An 18104-nucleotide genomic window follows, 5' to 3' on the forward strand; every position below is an offset into this window, starting at 1 on the left:
CACCAATAAATCTGTAGTTCAGTGCGAGTCGAGCTCAAGATGAATGTAATTGCATGAGAACGTTTGGCGGACGTGACGTCATGGCTGAAGCACAAGTTGGCTTCTTCCCACGTAAGAGGTCGGCAGCGCGTTCGGCTCGAGTAACACCGCGACACTCCCTGCTTGCCTGCGTGTGTCCCCGCCCCCCGCCGCCTCGCATTGTCAGACGTTCCCTTGACTTTTCTGATGAAATCTTTTGGTCGCCGAGCGGAAGCGACAAACGCGACTGGAGGCCGAACTTTTGCCCTCAAAGTCGACATTAATGCCCGCACGAGGAGTTTCGGACTCGCACCCGACACTAAAAGTCACTTTTTGGACGTGATTTGGATTGCTGCTGTTGTTTTTTTGTGAAGGGACTCGAGCTCGTCGATCGGCCGTTGGCGAGCTGCTAAGCGAAAGCTAAAGCTAAAGCTAAACGAAGATCAACTGAGCCGACCGGAGGAGCCTTCCGGTCCGGGCCGGTCCGGTTCATTCCGCTCGGCGTCCCGAGACGCAGTATGGCTTGGATGCGGTCTCGCTCGGTCCCTGGCGTTCCCCGTCCGTCTCCCGCCAGCGCGTCGTCGTGCAGAACGAAGCCGAAGCAGCAACGACCTCCGAGCGGCCCAAGTGACGCCGACGACCGCGGCCGGGTTGCCGTCCGCCTTCCGCGGGAGCGCGCTTGTCCTCGCGGCCGCCGGGCTGCTCGCCAGTCCGAGTGAGTGATACGTGCGACGTCTCCGGGCTGGATGCGCTGCGACTGCGGACGCCATTCGCGGCAAGTGGAGCCAAAAGTGGACCGGAGCTGCCCGCGTGACGTCACAGCCGTCAGCAACCGTGTGAAATTCTGCAGTGTGCGCGTGCGCGTGTGAGTGAATTGAAGTTTCGAACATGTTTAAAAATGCGAGCAGCGACGGCGGCCGCGGTTTGGCCTCGCCGGCCGCCCTGCGCTCGCCCTCCGCCGGCCTCGTCGCTCAGGAAAGCTCGTGGCTCGGCCTGCTCTCGGTGCTGTCCAGGCCCGCGCTGGCCTTCGTCTCCAAATACCTTCCGGGCCTCGGCGGGGGGCGGGGCCACGTGGCCCGAGACCAGGACGAGCTTCTGCGCCGGCTGGACGCCAGCGCGTCCGCTTGGTCGTGGCTCGGCGACGGCCAGGCTGAGCGCCCCCAAGAGGCCGCGACTTCCGGAACTCTCTTCGCTTGGGACCCGTGGAGCTCCTGGAAGGACGAGCGGACGAGGGCCCCGCCCCCCTTGCAGGGAGGACACCCGCTGTCCGCGACGCTCTCCCACGCAGAGCACTTTTGTCCCCCGCAAAGCTCGAGCGTGACAAAAGAGCATCACCGCCTTGTGCTCTTCGCTGACCTGTCGGCCGGAAGCGCTGAAGTCGGCGTCCACAAAGAGGAAGCGCCTGCCATTGGGGGCCCGGGCGGCGTCCACAACGGCGGCGGGGCGCCTGCGGACCAGGACCACGGCTACCACAGCCTGGAGGAGGAACGAGGCCGCGATCCGAACATCAAGCCGACAGATCGCGAGAAGATGCAGGCGGGTCACGTGAGCGAGGATGGCGGGGCGGAGGCGGAGGGTCTCGCGACCGACGACGAGACGGAACCATGCCAAGCCTTCCATTCGTCCCAGGCGCTCTGCGACGAGCGCCTCAGGCCCCTGGACCGGAGCCACTCACGGGGTCACGTGACTGACACGCAGGCGGGTCGCATGAGTCCGATGGCAGCGCCCCAGTGCCATAACGTCGGCATCGCCTTCATCATGGGCTGCCCATACAGCGACGACCACGGCCAATCGGACGCAGACTCCGCCCACGACGATGGCTTCGACAGCTCGGGCTCGTCCGACCTCTCGTCCGATTGGTCTTCGTCCGACGAAGACGAGGACGGCGGCGCGGCGGACGAGGAAACCGCTCGTCTGCTGGCGTCGTTGTGTCGCCGCGACGACCCGTACAACCCTCAACACTTCAGCGCCCGGCTTCACACAAGCTGCGCGGCGCCCCGCCCCCTTCCCGCCGTCACCTCGCCCTCCTCGGCTCAGGACGCGTGGGACGACTCTGGTGGCGAGGCGGACGAGGCAGAAAACCTCCTCCTGCTGGCGTCGTTGACGCCCTCCGACCCGTACAGTTTGCTCAACTTCCGGGCGCCACTGAGCACGGGGAAAGCGCAGGCTCCGCCTCAGAGGGTGACACGGACACCCGCCGCTGACAGAACAGATGGCTGCTTCACGCGGCCTTTGACCTCTGCCAAAAAGGTAACGCTTTTATTTTGTTATCAAAGCTCACTACCAGAGAATCACTTCCTGTTTCCACAGGCAAGCTAACACAGCTACTTCCTGTAGAGTTTTTTACTTTGGTAAACTTTTACTTCCTGGGTGGGATTTTATTTTCTGATGCTTTTACTTCCTGTGCAGTGTTTATTTTGTTGCACTTGCGTTTATGAACTGTGCACCATTTTATTGTTCTTCTCGCGACTGTGCGGTCGTTTTAACTTGTAGCATTTCTACTTCCTGTTCCTGATTCATTTGTAGTGAGTCTTTTATTTTGTTTGTTGCTCAGGTGCGTTTCAGCGACGTGGTGGAGGAGTTTGTGATTACGTCGGGCGCCGACGCGGCCGAAGAGGAGGACCGCCGGGGGCCGTGGGAGGAGCTGGCGCGCGACCGAGGCCGTTTCCTGCGCCGCTGCCAGGAGGCGGAACTCAGCCTGGCTTACTGCCTGCAGCCGGAGCATCGGCGCCGGGCGTACCGCCGCATCAACGGACACGACAGCGACTAGGCCCTGCGGACGCCCCGCGGCGGCAGCGGCCTCGCCGGGCCGCCCGTGCGACAGACGATGCCGAACCTTTGATGCCAAACGAATTACAAATAGGATTTTGTTTTAATATGTATATTCACGTATGAACGTTGTTCAGTTGGAAGCCAAAGAGTGGTCACGTGACCACTGGTCAAACGCTCAAAAGTATTGAGACACTTTCCCCATACAGCACATGACATACAAGACATTGTGCCATTTCCTTTGAGAAGTATCAGATTTGTGGGCTTTTATTGTGAAGGGCCACATAAAATGGATTCGATCTCAAATTAAATTTCACTCCGTCCAAATTGAGACGTACAGCCAAACAGCATTGTGACGTTTGATTAATTCTTCAGACAGGAAGTCAAGAATGACTCAAAGGTGGGGAGTATTTTTGACACAAATGCTTTTATTTTTGTAAGCTTTGTGGCCTGACTTGCTGCTGCTGCTGTTTGCTCACGTGATCAATAAACCAGTTAAATGATTGACTGCTTGGTGGTTGCCTAGCAACAGGCAGCCCTCAACGACTCATGCGCATTCGTGTCAGCCAATAGGAGGAAAGTGTGTATGTTCTTGCTTATGGGGTAGATGCCACGGACATCCGACTTCCGGGTTTCTGACATCAGCGTCGTTTCCGGCCACTATGAAATGCTTTGGACAACTGAGACAGACGCACTCGCACCCGTCGACGGGAACGCGCAACCGAGTGGCACAAAGGCGGAAGCGCAAGAACTGGGACGCGGCCCACACTTTGCAAACAGGAAACGGAAACAAAGCTGGTGTATGAAAACCAGGAAGTCCCGCCTCCTCCGTGGCATATACCCCATTGCTTTTGAAAACAATGTCATGTTCTTTGCCTTTTTGATTAACCTACTTTGAACTTATATGTGTATATACATTATATATAAATGTGTAAGTGTATATATACATACATATATATATATATATATGTATACAGTATATATATATAATAAAGATTTTTGTATCGCATCTAAAAAGTTGCGGTTTGTTTTTAAACGTTACTGCTTTTGTTGTACTTTTCAGCCACGTTTTGATTGTTAGGATCTTTTTTAGTACAACTTTTTGATGTTCTTTGCGTTTTTACATAGGACTTTAGTGACTTAACGAATTTCTGATATTATATTGCGGAATATTTTTATGGACTATTTTTAATCAAATGTGTTTCAAAAGAAGCCATTTTGAAAGTTTGGATGTGATTTTCCATTCATTGTTTTTGGCCGTGTGTCCGTTTTGCTTGGACGATTATCGTGTTGTGGAGCGCCCCCTGGTGGTTGGCGACACGGACTGTCTCCGTGGTTATCGATGGCGTCCCTCAGCGAGTTCAGATTCGCTTCAGCGACACGGACGCCCTCGCGTCTGCTTTGATGCGCGCGCTCGCCCGTCGCGCCGCCGTGAACGACGCAAACATCCGACAGGGGGCGCCCGCGGCATGGGATACCATTTTGGAAGGTAATAGTACATCGGCCCAACAACTGTTGATGGGCGGGCTGCGGTCCGTGTTCGGGCAGCCGCAGGGAGACGAACTCGAGGATCTCAGGTGAATGCCAACACTCGTCATCAACTGACCTCTGACCTTTACTTCAAGTCTCACTCTTGTGACAAATACACGCACACACAAAGCCGCCTGCAATGAATGCAATGTACAAGCGTCAAACTGGCAGGTGTCTTCTTATGACTTAAATGAAAAACGATTGATCAGGAAGTCGTTTTGGTGGTGGAGGAGGGTGTGAGTGAATTGTGTATTCCTATAGTATTAAAATGTAACTTTTTGAAAACAAAAAGTGTATACTATTGAGGGGGAAAGTTGTAATCTGAGAATCTTGAAATCCGTGCGAGAAACGTTTTTGTCTCCACCTTGTGCTCGTTTTGGGTACTACCGAATGCTAAATCCGAAGCAGGTGGCGTCCCGTCCAGTCCAGGACGACAGCGCCACCTTGTGCTCATCGACATGCTCATACGTTGTATGGATGCGTGTGGTCAAACGACTCGTCAAGCATCTGCGTCTGCCTGGCCAAGTGAAATCAGTGAGGAGCGACAAGGCGGTCGAAAATCAACGAATTGACGAGGGAAGATGGTTTTGGGTGAGATTACAAATCGATGATTTGTGATTGGCTCGAAGAGGGGCGTAGTCAAGCAGCCAATCAGCTTGCAGTACGAGCAGTCTGACAGTTGGCGAGCCCAGTTGGAAATGTGGCCTGTGATTGGCCTGCTGCGTCATCATCATCATCATCAGCAGCAGCTTTCACTCTTCAAGGGGGAATCAAGGGAAGATTTCAAAACAATATCCAAAACATTCAGATCGTCGGAGCAGCAACCGACTAAAGCGCCCGCGAGCTACGACGTCGGAGCCGCGGCCGCCCTCAATGACTGCACTCTTGTTAAAAGGTGATTGTTGCCATTTTAGTATGCCCTGAGTTGTTGCAATAAAGAATTAAAACATCAACAACTTGGTCCATCAGTATGGAGGTAAATTTGGTGCAAAACTAACTTGTGCAAAAAATTTGTACCTGTAGAAAAAAGTCTAAATTTGTATCTGTAAAAGTCGTGATTTGTATCTGTAAAAAAAAATGTGTGCCTGTAAAAAAAAAATTTGTATCTGTAAAAGAAATTTGTACCTGTAAAAAAAAAAATGTGTATGTGTAAAACAAATTTGTATCTGTAAAAACACATTTGTATCTGTAAAAGTTGCGATTTGTACCTGTAGAAATGACAACTTGTAGTCAAAGAAGTCGCCACTAGGAGTCACAAGTGGTTTTTCTGCTGCTGTTCAGTGACGTGAGTTTTGCCCCATTTGTCGCGCTACAAATGAAGCAAAACTAATTTGTACTTGTAGAGCGCCGTGATTTGTACTCGTAGAAGAAGAGGGCGGGCTCTGGAGGATTTGGGCGGGCTAAAGCTCAACCTCATTGGTTGAGCGAACGACCGTGGGTTGAACTCAAATGACGCCCATAAGTCCGCAATTCCAAACAGAGTAGCTACACTAGTTTACGCGTCATTTTGGAAGAAGAGGACGTCCCAGGCGTGAAAATTGCAACATGGTTCAATATACGAACACCGCGTGGAACAGCTTAAACGTTGGTTGACATGCAGAGCACTCCAAGTGGGCAGAAAGAAAGAAGTTTTAGTATGAAGGTAAGATTTATTGTACGAACATAGCTCGTAATCCGGTGCTAGCTAGCTAGCTCATCTCATGTTGTTGTCACGAAAACTGAACACATTGAAGTCACGATTTGTATTTCAAGATTTGAAGCCTACCAGTGTAAACATACGACCAATAGCTTGTACCTGTAAAAAAAAGTGGACAGTACTCAGCTACTTGTATTTGACTAACATTATATTCAAGCATCTGTACTCTTACTATCATAATAAAATGAAAACAAAACGTTTTTTCTGCGAGTGGATCTTTAAGCCGCTCCAGGTATTTCAACCTCAACCCTTTATCCTCTGTATTTAATCATTTTATTTCAAATATTATAATTTATTGATAAATGTCAGTATTTTGCTCTTACACTCTTAGTTTACTCATCACTCACAGTACTCAAATATTTGTGCAAGTATTTTTTCTGCGCTTTTCATTTCTACTTGAGTTACATTTTCCAATGTAACATTACTCTTATTTAAATATTGGCTATTCTGCTTTTGAAATGCCAGTCTATCTGTATTACTAAGATGTGAGCAGTGTCACTGTCACGCAGCTACTTTAACAAAAGTAACTAGGTCAAATGTTAGTTTATTTATTTTTAATTAAATGAGAATCTCATATATTTCAAAATCTTGCTCGAAAAGTGGAGACAACTGCTGGAGACACTGCTGAAGCATCAGTGAAAAGGATGACCCACTCCATCAGAAAGCAGCCAAGAGACAGGAGATGACACCTGGGGGTATTCCATCAAACTGGATTATGGAAAATTATTTTGCAGATCTGCCTGTGGCAGTGGTCAGTCTTTTTTTCTGGTGGCTACAATAATGGGCAACACCTATTTAGTCTTATTTTTTATATATATATTGTTATAGGCTACTTGCCGACTTGCTGCCATGATCGCTTTTGGCTACTGTTGAGATGTAACAGTGAAGAATGAATATGGAGGTAAATTCGAGGTGCTTTACATTAAATCAATAATTAATAACACGATTAATGTTAAATACACATCTAACATGAAACAATTATAACATATATTTAGTCGTTCTGCTTTTTTCTTTTCTTTTTTGCCAATGATATTTCCCTCGTCTTAGTGATAGCAGCAGTATTGCTTTTTTTGGTGAGTCTTGAATTCCTCATACAGCTCCATCAATAACTTTTGTTCTGTTTGTGAGAAGAATACTGTTCTCGTCTTGGATGGATGCAGAAACGGCTCTTCTGGACATCAAATAAAACATTTCAAATGATGCACAATCTTGTTTATTGAATGATACATGTTGTTATTTGATCTGACTATTTCAAATAACTCTCAATATGGATTAAATTGTACTCCTGCAACATTTCAAACTCAAAATTGGAAGACATTTAGAAAGCATAATTTCTTCACTTTCCCAAAGGTGTTTGCAGTGAAATGATCTCAGAACCGTAACCAGTGTATCAAGGATTCTCATTTGTTGGACTTCAAAGCCACTTTGAAGCAGGTTTGATGTCACACCATGTGCCACCGTCTAGCGATTGATCAAGAAGTAGCTTTGATTGACTGCATGCTGGCATCTGTGCGAATAGAATGCTTGGGTCAGCATATTCATACAATAAAAAATAATCATAGCTTCCTAGCTGTGTCATCAAAACACAGCCACTGACATTATACGTAATCAGTTAAATGTTTAGCTTTATCTTGTTAGCCAGGAAAAAAACTAAGATTTTGTCACATCTTAATATCAGAAATAGTGGTAATACGGATAGACACAGACATTGTTTATAAACATTCCCATTTGCATTATTTTTATTTGGCTTCAGTGTTGAAAGCAAATGTGTACGTTTAAAAGTGTAAGAGCCTTTTATTTTAACTTTGCAAAGCATACATTGCAAAAATACTGACATTTATCAATAAATTATAATATTTGAAATAAAATGTTTAAATACAGAGGATAAAGGATTGAGGTTGAAATACCTGGAGCGGCTTAAAGATCCACTCGCAGAAAAAACGTTTTGTTTTAATTTTATTATGATAGTAAGAGTACAGATGCTTGAATATAATGTTAGTCAAATACAAGTAGCTGAGTACTGTCCACTTTTTTTTTTACAGGTACAAGCTATTGGTCGTATGTTTACACTGGTAGGCTTCAAATCTTGAAATACAAATCGTGACTTCAATGTGTTCAGTTTTCGTGACAACAACATGAGATGAGCTAGCTAGCTAGCTAGCTAGCACCGGATTACGAGCTATGTTCGTACAATAAATCTTACCTTCATACTAAAACTTCTTTCTTTCTGCCCACTTGGAGTGCTCTGCATGTCAACCAACGTTTAAGCTGTTCCACACGGTGTTCGTATATTGAACCATGTTCAACCCACGGTCGTTCGCTCAACCAATGAGGTTGAGCTTTAGCCCGCCCAAATCCTCCAGAGCCCGCCCTCTTCTTCTACGAGTACAAATCACGGCGCTCTACAAGTACAAATTAGTTTTGCTCCATTTGTAGCGCGACTGCTGTTCGGAGGCGGTACCGGACTGGAGGGGCGGGGCGTGTTGAGGAGCGCTGCCGAGTGCCGACGCTCGCTGCTGCTGCGTCACTCTGTGCTCTTGCTGCTGCTGCTGCAAACATGCTGAGAGTGACGACGGAGGCCGGGCGGCACTCATGGCGCGGGTGAGTTCGCTCCTTCTCCGCACACACGAGCAAGAAGCAGCTCGACAAGTTGACGGCGAGACGAAACCATTCGACTCGCTCAGCTCAGCGGAAGTCACGCGGCTAATGCTAGCTGAGCTAACGGGGCTCCAGCGACATGAGATGAGCCCCGCCCACAATGTGGCGTCTTACTAACATGGCAGCCACCATGGTCAGTGGTAACCTCGTCGACACGGACGTCCATAATAACCTGGACTTCGAACGTCGCTTTTCTCGCCATAGACAAAAGTGAAGCCAAGGGAAGAACTGGCGGCGCTCTTACGTTGCCACTCAGCGAGCCCACCTGACTTGAATACATTGACTTTAAATACTTTGTATATATTATTGTCCCAATTATATGATTGTACCAGTACGTCTGGGAGAAGCTCTAAATGCACATTTCATCAGTAAGAATAAAACTAGAAACTTTCTCTATTAAGGCAAAAGCAATCTGCTGTTTGTTGTCACCCAAATATCAGAAATTTGGAGTTGTCAATACTCAGATGTTGTTCGATGCTGCCGATGAATTTTGCTCTCTGCGAAGCCCTCGTGACTCCGTGCAGGAATCCTGGTATAAAAACAAATGCACTGATGATAACGGTGTTTTCAGCGAGGAAAAATAACAGAAGTTGTCAATAACGGAGGCAACGCAAGATGGCTGTCCTCTTCCTTCATCCACGAGGGAGGGGCCTGTTGACAGTCCATTTATAATGTTGCTGCATTTGCGGAAGTCGAACTGATCCCACTCGGATTGTCCCACTTCTGACCTCAAAGTGTTCCAGGCGAACGCAAACAACAAAAATGGCAACAACACATTTTGACCTCCAGCAACCCTCCTTCATCATTTTATTATCTAACGCATTCCATTCATTCTGGCGGCCATTTTGTGTTGCCACTCGCTAACTTGAATACATTGATTTCTCCGCGGCATTATTTTCTGTCTCTGTGGCGATAATTGAATGCCGCCATGCGTGTGGCATACGGTTGTAGCCGTAAGTCTGGGACAAGCGCGACATGTACGTAAGAATGCCAAACACACAAGTTGTCAGTGCCAGTGGCAACGTAAGATGGCTGCCCTCTGGTTCCAGTTGCGAGATGCCAAATGGGAGTCCATTCATAGCGACGTCCGGGAGCTAACGTCAGAGAAGAGAATGACTTTATTATCATTGCACAAGTTCAACGAAATTGAAATACGCAATCGGACGCAGGCTGCACACGAAACGTTCATTCTTACTCAAAGGATGCGTGCAGCTTTGAGTGTGCGTCTTTGTGTGTCCATTCTGTGCGTGTCCATTTGTGCACGCGTAGAGTGAGTGAGTTCTTTGCCAGGGTCCAAGAGTACTTGGCGGCTAAGATCATTACCGGGCCTGACTGTCTGTGCGTGACCACATGGTTTTGAACATTAACTCAAGTTTCAACACTCGCGTTGGAAAACATTGTTGTGTTGGACATTCATTCATGCTGTGCGCGTGCGCGTGTGCACAGCACCTGCACAAACACACGCAGCCTTTGACACAAGGTCATGTTCCACATTTCACACACACACACACACACACACCAAAAAAGCGTAATATGCTGCAGTGGAAGGAGCAAGTTGTGTATGTTCAGGTCGTCCAAATTGCAACAAGAAAGCGAGTGTGATCAGATCACAAACATTTGTTCCTATCTTTGTAAGTGTGACATCGGCAAGACACAGAGGGAAAAGTAAGGGACGGCTCGGCTTGAATAAAAGAAGTGGTCTGGCGTCCTTTGGCAGCACTTGTTAGCCGCTGCCAGCGTGGAGGACCCGGTTCAAGACGCGGCGTCCCCCCAGGACGCACTTGCGGCAACAGGACAGTCTTTGTCCTTCATTGGATTATGAAGACTTTTGGTGCAAACGTCACCGGGCATTGGGACTCCCCGAAAACAAGTAAAAAAATGGCGGCCGCGGCCAGTCACGTCAACCCCACGGGTTGGACTGGTTTCCTGGCCGTGCGACTTTCCGTCTCGTTCAAAAAACGGAAGTTGACATCCGGTCGTTGTTGGGGACGGCTGGAAACCCGAAGACTGCCAGACAGCCAACGTGCCGCTTGTTGACCTTCACTTGTGTTTGACGGGCCAGTTAATAAGTTAAAGGTTACATCAAGTCAGCGTTGACGCAAACTTGATCCGCGACTTACTTCGATCGTTTTGGGTTTCTCGTGCCTCAAATCGAGGCGGCGCTTTTTGAAATCATGCTAAAAATACATCAAGGGAAAAAAAGTCCCAATATTGTTGTCGGATTGACAAAAGTTCCGTTGACAACGCCGACAAATGAGCCGAGCTTGCGTTCATGCGGTGCGGATGGACACGTGTCCGCGAAGACGTGCGCTGCGGACGATGGAGGCAACGGCGGCGGCCGACGGGCCCATCGTCCGCTCCTCCTTTGGCGCGTGCCGAGACGAGGATCTCGCCGGCGCGCTGGCTTGTGCCAAACTGCTGACATTTTCGGGACTCCGTCTGGAAGCCCAAATGAGACAGAAAACGCTAAGCAAACATTGAGTCGCAACACGAGTCGGACAAAAACGCTGAATGCCAATCAGGAATGGACTGGATGAACTCGATTATCAACATAAAGTCAACAAGCGTTTGGGAAATTTTCATGATACTTTTCATTTGGTTTTTTCCCAATTCACTTAGTTTGGGTTTGTGAGTTTTCATTAGATTTGAGTTTTTTCAAAAAGACTTGCTTTTACTTGACTTTTTATTAGTTTTACTTTTTAAAGGCGACGCCCCCGCAGAAAGCAAAAACAATCTTGACACGAATATGTTGCGTGCAGCCTCACTAGTCCAAATACGGAATTCTGGTTAATATTGCGTTAGCGGAATCTGAATTCAACAGCAAAATGCAGCCGTTTTGATCAATAACAGAAGGCGGCCATTTTGCCACTTGCTGTCGAGTGAACATGGCATCCATGTTGTTCAGGTCTCGGCTAACAATGAATCACAGCGCAGCTTCAGAAAACAGGTGAGCTGCCATTGCTCGTTGCCTGAGCAACTGTGACGTCATGTTCAGTCGACAGCAGGTGGCAAAATGGCCGCCTTCTGTTATTGATCAAAACGGCTGCATTTTGATTCATATGCCACAAATGGAATATTCATTTTGATGCATAACTCATGTAGAATGTTACGTTTAGACGAGTAAGGTTGACTTGCGCTTGTGCGTGTATTTGTTGTGTGCTCAAAAAATCGAGTTAAGTAGAACAGAAATATTATTTGAAAACAAGCAAATGAAATACTTGCAGTAAGTGCAGAGCATCATAATTGTTGGAAAGTCATCAAGCCGGCAATTTGTGGCTTGGCAATTTGCCAGTTTCCAAAGTGCTTTTGTGGCCTCAAATGCCAGCTTGGCTCACCTTCCGAAACAAGATTGCCTGCCGCTACTTGTGGCTGCCGACGGGGCACTCCGAGCGGGCGCGACGGGCGCCGTGGATTCCCGACAAACTTTGCCTTTGGCTGACGTGCGCGTGGGATGGTGAGAAGGAGCCGCCGGCACTCAAGCGCGTCTTGTGCTTTTAGTTTGAAAGCGCGTTGGGCCCGCTGCGCCAGCGTGTCGGTGAGGAACGAGCCCGTCCTACACTTCAAGGCCGGAAGCCCCGAAAGACGGCAACTTCTGCAGGTCTGCTTGCCGTCCCTCACGTTTTCCGCAGCCGCCGACGAGTGGGCCCACCCTCCAATGTTTGTGTGCGTGTGCGTGTGCGTGTGCGTGCGAATGTGACCGACGCGTGCTCAGGCGCTGGAGCGGCTCAAGTCCAGCACGGAGGAGATCCCCTGCGTGGTCGGAGATGAGCACGTTTGGACCGGCGACGTCCGATACCAACTGTCTGTGAGTCCGCCCGCGCCCGATCCTACGCAATCCATCGCTCGATGTCCAATCACGTCTCTTCTTTTTCAAGCCCTTCAATCACGCGCACAAAGTCGCCAAGTTCTGCTACGCCGACAAGGTGACAATTTGCTCCTCGATCGGGCCCGATTCAGAGCAGATGATGAACGTTTGACAAGCCGCACGTGCGAAAAGTGGAGATGAATTTCAGCTGCGTGCGTGCGTGCGTGCGTGCAGGACCTGATCCACAAAGCCATCGCCGCCTCGGTGGCGGCGCGGCGCGAGTGGGACCTGAAACCCGTCCAGGACCGAGCGGCCGTCCTCTTCAAGGCGGCGGACGTCATCAGCGGACCCAAACGAGGCGAAGTGCTCGCCAAGACCATGATCGGACAGGTAGCCGCCCGCTTTGGCTTTAGCTTTAGCCGCTAAGATGCTAACAGCTGGCGATGCGGGCTCCCAGGGCAAAACGGTGATCCAGGCGGAGATCGACGCGGCCGCCGAGCTCGTCGACTTCTTCCGCTTTAACGCCAAACACGCCGTGGAGCTGGAGGCCACGCAGCCGCTGAACTCCGAGGGCAGCACCAACAGCGCCATCTATCGCGGCCTGGAGGTAGCGCGTGGCCGCCGTCCCTCGTCCTCGTCTCTTTGTCCTCGACGCCCGCTTCTCTTTTTTCCCCCTTTTGCCGTCAGGGCTTCGTGGCCGCCGTGGCGCCGTTCAACTTCACCGCCATCGGCGGGAACTTGGCGGCAACGCCAGCCGTCATGGTGAGTCGGACGGGAAGACTTTTCCCTTTTCTTTCCCTGACGTGACGGAAAGCACGTTCACGTTTCAAGTCCAAGCGAACGAGCTTGGCGCGTGTTCAGACGTGCGGGAATGTTTGCAACTGAAAGTGTGTGCGTTCAGGGTAACGTGGTCCTGTGGAAGCCCAGCGACACGGCCATGTCGGCGAGCTACGCCGTGTACCGGATCCTGCGCGAATGCGGCCTCCCGCCCGACATCATCCAGTTCCTGCCGGCCGACGGGCCCGTCTTCGGAGACGCCGTCACGTCCTCCGAGCACCTGGCGGGAATCAACTTCACCGGCAGCGTCCCGTGAGTCGGCGCTGCGTGCTTTTTGTTTTTGAGGTCCAAATGCTTTTCCCTCCGTCCGATTGACCGTGATAGAAAAAAGACAAACCCAACAAAATGGGCGCCGCTTCTGCCGTCTTCCCGCAGGACCTTCAAGCGCCTGTGGAAGCAGGTGGCCCACAACCTGGACGTGTACAAGACCTTCCCCAGGCTGGCCGGAGGTGAGGAGCGCCGGCGCCGGCGCTGGCGGGCGGTGGCGGAAATCTTCCCGCTCTCACTTGCTCCTCCCCCTCCCGTCAGAGTGCGGCGGCAAGAACTTCCACTTTGTGCACAAGTCGGCGGACGCGCGCAGCGTGGTGAACGGGACGGTGCGCTCGGCCTTCGAGTACGGCGGCCAGAAGTGTTCGGCCTGCTCCAGGATGTACGTCCCCGCCGGCATGTGGCCCGACGTCAAGCGCCAGCTGCTCCACGAGCTCCAGCAAATACGCGTGGGAGATGTCAGTTCCTCCTCCTCCTTCTTCTGATGTGGGCGGGGCTGGGCAAAGGCTGGCGGGCTGGCGGGGCGCGTGCGGCCCATTCATCCTTTCCCATTGCCATTTTCTCTCGGCAACACCGATTGGCAGCCAAGTTGCCTCAAGCCGCTTTGCGTTCAGATCAATTGCGATTTACAAACATAAACAAATCTCACTTTTTCTTTCAAACAATCAATATGAGCTGAGTCAATTGCAACGTGCGCACCCAACTTATGAAAATGATGGCAGCCAACAGGAAGTGGAATGCTGACGTTTTGTGAAACAGGAAGTCCAGCCCAAATGGGTTGTTTGACAATAATATGTTGCATGTCATCTAAACGCGACATTTCACTGGTTTTGATCCAGCTCGGAGGATGGAGGGGCGGCGGCCATTTTGCCACTCACAGTGCCGCGTGGGCTCAGCTAACAGCTAATTGCAGCTCACCTGCTATTTTAGTTGTGAGCTGATCAACTGTGATGTCATTTTCAGTGGACAGCAAGTGACAAAATGGCCGCCCCATCAGATAGATAAAAACGGGTTCAAACACAATATTCATCAGATTACCGTGTTTGGACTAGTGGCAGGGGGAGGGATTGCATTGAACAAATCTCGTAAGCCCCGAAAAGTAGAATTTAGTTTGGCAAGGCCACCACAAATCACGCCTCCTGTCTCCCATTGGCTGATTTTTTTATTTGGTCACTTGATTGACATGTCCAAAAAGAAATGACAAATTCTTCCATTTTTCCCCCCTTTGGGTCCTGTCACATTTGTTGCTTTGATTTGGCCCTCAATTCGCAAGTCTTCCCCGATCCATGTTTCCCGATTGTCAAGATCAGGATGCTGACGAGGCTTCTGCAAAGCTCGCTAACATTTTGCGCGAAGCATTTAAGATGCTCGATCCGCTATTCGGTGATCTTCATCACGTTGGATGCAAAATGAGCGTAAATAATGAATTGAGTTGACTTTGATCCTCAGCAAAAGGAAACGTGTCTTGTTGTCTTTCAGCCCGTGGAAGATTTTGGCGCCTTCTTCTCGGCCGTCATCGACCACAAGGTGGGCCTTCCGCTTCCTCTCGCGGGTTGTCGAGCGCGCGCCGCCATCAACGCTGACCGTGCGTCTTTCCCGCCATCAGTCGTTCAGCCGCATCAAAAAGTATTTGGATGACGCCAAGTCGTCGCCCGAGCTGGAGGTCATCGCCGGGGGCAACTGCGACGATTCCAAGGGCTACTTCGTGGAGCCCACCGTCATCACCACCAAAGACCCGCGACATCCCATCATGGCCCAGGTCACGGTGCTACTTCCTCTCGGCCTGCGTGCGTGCGTGCGTGCGTGAGGACCATACCGGTCAACCGCAACTTTTCCCAGCCACGCTCGACTTTTGAGTCCAAAGCGGGGTTTGGAATCTTTTTCAAAACGATCCCAAATAAGGAGCTGCTGTAAGCCACAGCTCACATGAAGACGAGCCTGCCGTCACTTTTTTACATCGGTTATTCCTTTGATTAATTGGATCCGAAATTGGTTGCAAGTTTGTTTGGTGACGTCGGTGCGAAAACGTGTTGCTGACGTCTTCTTTCCGTGTCCATGCAAATGTCCTCTTTTGAAACGAGGCCACTTTCATCAAGGACGCAAGGAATTGTGCAAAATGAGAAATTGCCGCTTGTTGTGACTTTGGGCTTGTCTCAACATTCGTTTAGTGTCTTTTCCTCTTTTTTTTGGGGGGGGGGGGTCCTGGATTCAAAATGAAATTCAAAAATGTCAACATTGAAGAATTGAAATGCAAAAGCAAACGTCCAATTCTTTTCAAATGGACTGAAATTTGATGCGTTTGTTTTTTGTTGGGGTTCAAGATCATAATTTGTCTCAATTGAGAGAAACATTTTGCAGATTTTGTGAATGTCTGCGAGATGTCAAGTGCAGCATTTTCACAGAAGAAAGCAAAAAAAGGAGCCTTGTGCTTTGAAAGGAATGCTGCGAATTTGTCAACGTGCGCCGCCGCCGCTTCTGACTTTGGCCGTCTTGTCTTGCAGGAGATCTTCGGTCCGGTTCTGTCCGTGTACGTGTACCCGGACGACGACTACAAGGAGGTTCTGAGTCTGGTGGACCGCACGTCCCCTTACGCGCTCACCGGCTCCGTCTTCGCTTTGGACACGTAAGAGCGCGCCAGCCCGGGGGGGCGACTTGAGCGTGACGTCTTGTCTTGTGCTCTTTTTTCAGGAGCGTGCTGGACGAGGCGTCCAAAATCCTGAGGAACGCCGCCGGGAATTTCTACATCAACGACAAGTCGACGGGATCGGTTGTGGCGCAGCAGCCGTTCGGGGGCGCTCGAGCGTCGGGTGAGAACCAGCGGCTTGCGATGCAGTGGCGCCTTGACTCACGAGACTCACGGCCGGCGGGCGTTTTTGCTTTGACTTGCGAGCGCCATATGCTGGAGTCAAGTCACTCATTCCGCAAGGGGGCGGGACTTGCACTGCTCTTCGAAAGAGCCACTTGAAGTTGACTGGAGAAGTCAATTTACTCCTCGTGTATTTCAAACTGCCTTTTCAGTCTGCTTGCTTCATGCTAATGCTAATGAGCGGCTACAACCCAGCGCAGCACTTCTCTCCGTCCTTCTTGTGGCCCAAGCAAGATTGAATTTTCAACCATCTTACCGATTCCTTCATTTTGTCATTTTTGTTTTGGACGACGTGTCAAGTGTAGGCACGGGCCGAGTAACGGTTTGAAAAAACAAAAAGGTCACGAGCTCTTTTTGGAGGGCGATTGGCTGCTCGCATTCGTGTAAAACGCAGCAGCTGCTTGGCGCCGGATGTCACGAGCCTGCGGGAGGTCGCTCGCATTGGCCGCATGCCACGGAGGATGGGGTCCTACGCACACGGCACGGCGTCATGCCTCTGATCCTCTGCGTAGAGCGACTGACGAGTGCTGAACTGAGGAGCAGCGACGTCGCCGTGGCGCCCCCCAAGTGGTCAAGATGGGCACATTTCATGATGACACAATTTAGGGAGTGCCATTTTGCCTTCTTAGACGTCACATTGCAACACATTTTTCTTTTTTTTGAGGGGGGGGGCTGGAATGGATGAAGGCTGTTTTCATTTGTGACGTTAGGAAAGACGATTGGAGATGAGTGTTTTGAGTTACAGGCGTCAAGCAGCAAATTCAACTCATATCTCAAGGCACCACTGCACGCTGTTGCCGTGCAGACAATGCTTCCTGCAGGAAGTCTTGACGCCATCTTTGTTTTTTTGCATTTGTCAGGCACAAACGACAAACCGGGCGGCCCTCACTACGTCCTCCGCTGGACGTCTCCGCAGATGGTCAAAGAAACGCACGTCCCACTCACAGAGTGGAAGTACCCCTACATGGCCTGAAGGGGACGCCGCCGTCCAGTCGCAGGAAGCCGTCCGGCGTGACTCCGCCCACTTTGCACTGAAATCTGCTTTGAACGTCAACGAGCAACTGAAAACACCGACTTTTTATAGCCATCCATTTTCTGACCCACTTATTCCTCCCAAAGGTTGCGGGGGTGCTGGAGCCTATCCCAGCTGGCTTCAGGCAGTAGGCGGGGTACGCCCTGAACTGCTTGCCGGCCAATCGAAATACTATATTTTATATATTTTTATAAATTCACCAGCAAATCAGGACATGAATATGAATGAATATTAATTTATGTCATTAGGGAATTTTAAGTGTTGATGGTCTGACATTTTTTTTGTCTTAACACTGTGAAGTTATGAAAGATTTTAGGTTTGAATGACGGATTATAACAAATAAAAAAAATCAGATGACACTTGTTACTTCTGCTTTTCATTAGCTGTTTAATTTCTCTATTAAGTTCTGTTAACACAATCAACGAACTGATTTATGAAAGAAGTGAACAAAAGCTACAGAATATTATATATTCTTGCAAGGATGCTAGTAAATGACGTCAAAACACTTTTGGGGTGAACTGATGATGGAGGGCTTTTCTTTTTTCCCAGCCAGCTTTGAGTAAATCAAAATTGAACGAGAAAAAATACCTTGCCAATAATTTGTCGGTAGGAATGATTATTTTTA

The 18104-nt window shown here is 49.7% G+C and overlaps 2 protein-coding genes and 2 long non-coding RNA genes across 4 annotated transcripts; 3 read left to right on the forward strand and 1 right to left on the reverse strand.

Moving 5' to 3' along the window:
* The first annotated feature begins 189 nt into the window (after window positions 1-189).
* ppp1r15b (protein phosphatase 1, regulatory subunit 15B) lies at window positions 190-3291 on the forward strand. Its single transcript, XM_086085796.1, has 2 exons — window positions 190-2268; window positions 2573-3291. Exons 1-2 carry the CDS (start codon window positions 907-909, stop codon window positions 2786-2788), a joined length of 1578 nt encoding a protein of 525 aa, XP_085941922.1. The 5' UTR covers window positions 190-906; the 3' UTR covers window positions 2789-3291.
* A 2532-nt stretch (window positions 3292-5823) lies between these two features.
* Window positions 5824-7220, forward strand: LOC147169007 (uncharacterized). The gene is made up of 2 exons (XR_015096002.1): window positions 5824-5959; window positions 6614-7220. It is a non-coding gene; the product is annotated as an uncharacterized LOC147169007 (long non-coding RNA).
* On the reverse strand, window positions 7211-8619 carry LOC147169008 (uncharacterized). The gene is made up of 2 exons (XR_015096001.1): window positions 8217-8619; window positions 7211-7520 (listed from the first exon to the last, which is right to left on the reverse strand). It is a non-coding gene; the product is annotated as an uncharacterized LOC147169008 (long non-coding RNA).
* Window positions 8429-17838, forward strand: aldh4a1 (aldehyde dehydrogenase 4 family, member A1). Its single transcript, XM_086085386.1, has 15 exons — window positions 8429-8614; window positions 12170-12269; window positions 12384-12476; window positions 12547-12594; window positions 12711-12866; window positions 12934-13083; window positions 13164-13238; window positions 13378-13565; window positions 13689-13762; window positions 13842-14038; window positions 15060-15107; window positions 15187-15339; window positions 16082-16203; window positions 16269-16387; window positions 17307-17838. Exons 1-15 carry the CDS (start codon window positions 8571-8573, stop codon window positions 17417-17419), a joined length of 1680 nt encoding a protein of 559 aa, XP_085941512.1. The 5' UTR covers window positions 8429-8570; the 3' UTR covers window positions 17420-17838.
* Window positions 17839-18104: the final 266 nt, after the last annotated feature.

The sequence above is a fragment of the Leptonotus elevatus genome, chromosome 9 (genome assembly GCF_054856555.1).
Source record: "Leptonotus elevatus isolate MCC_2025b chromosome 9, RoL_Lele_1.0, whole genome shotgun sequence".
NCBI lineage: Eukaryota > Metazoa > Chordata > Actinopteri > Syngnathiformes > Syngnathidae > Leptonotus > Leptonotus elevatus.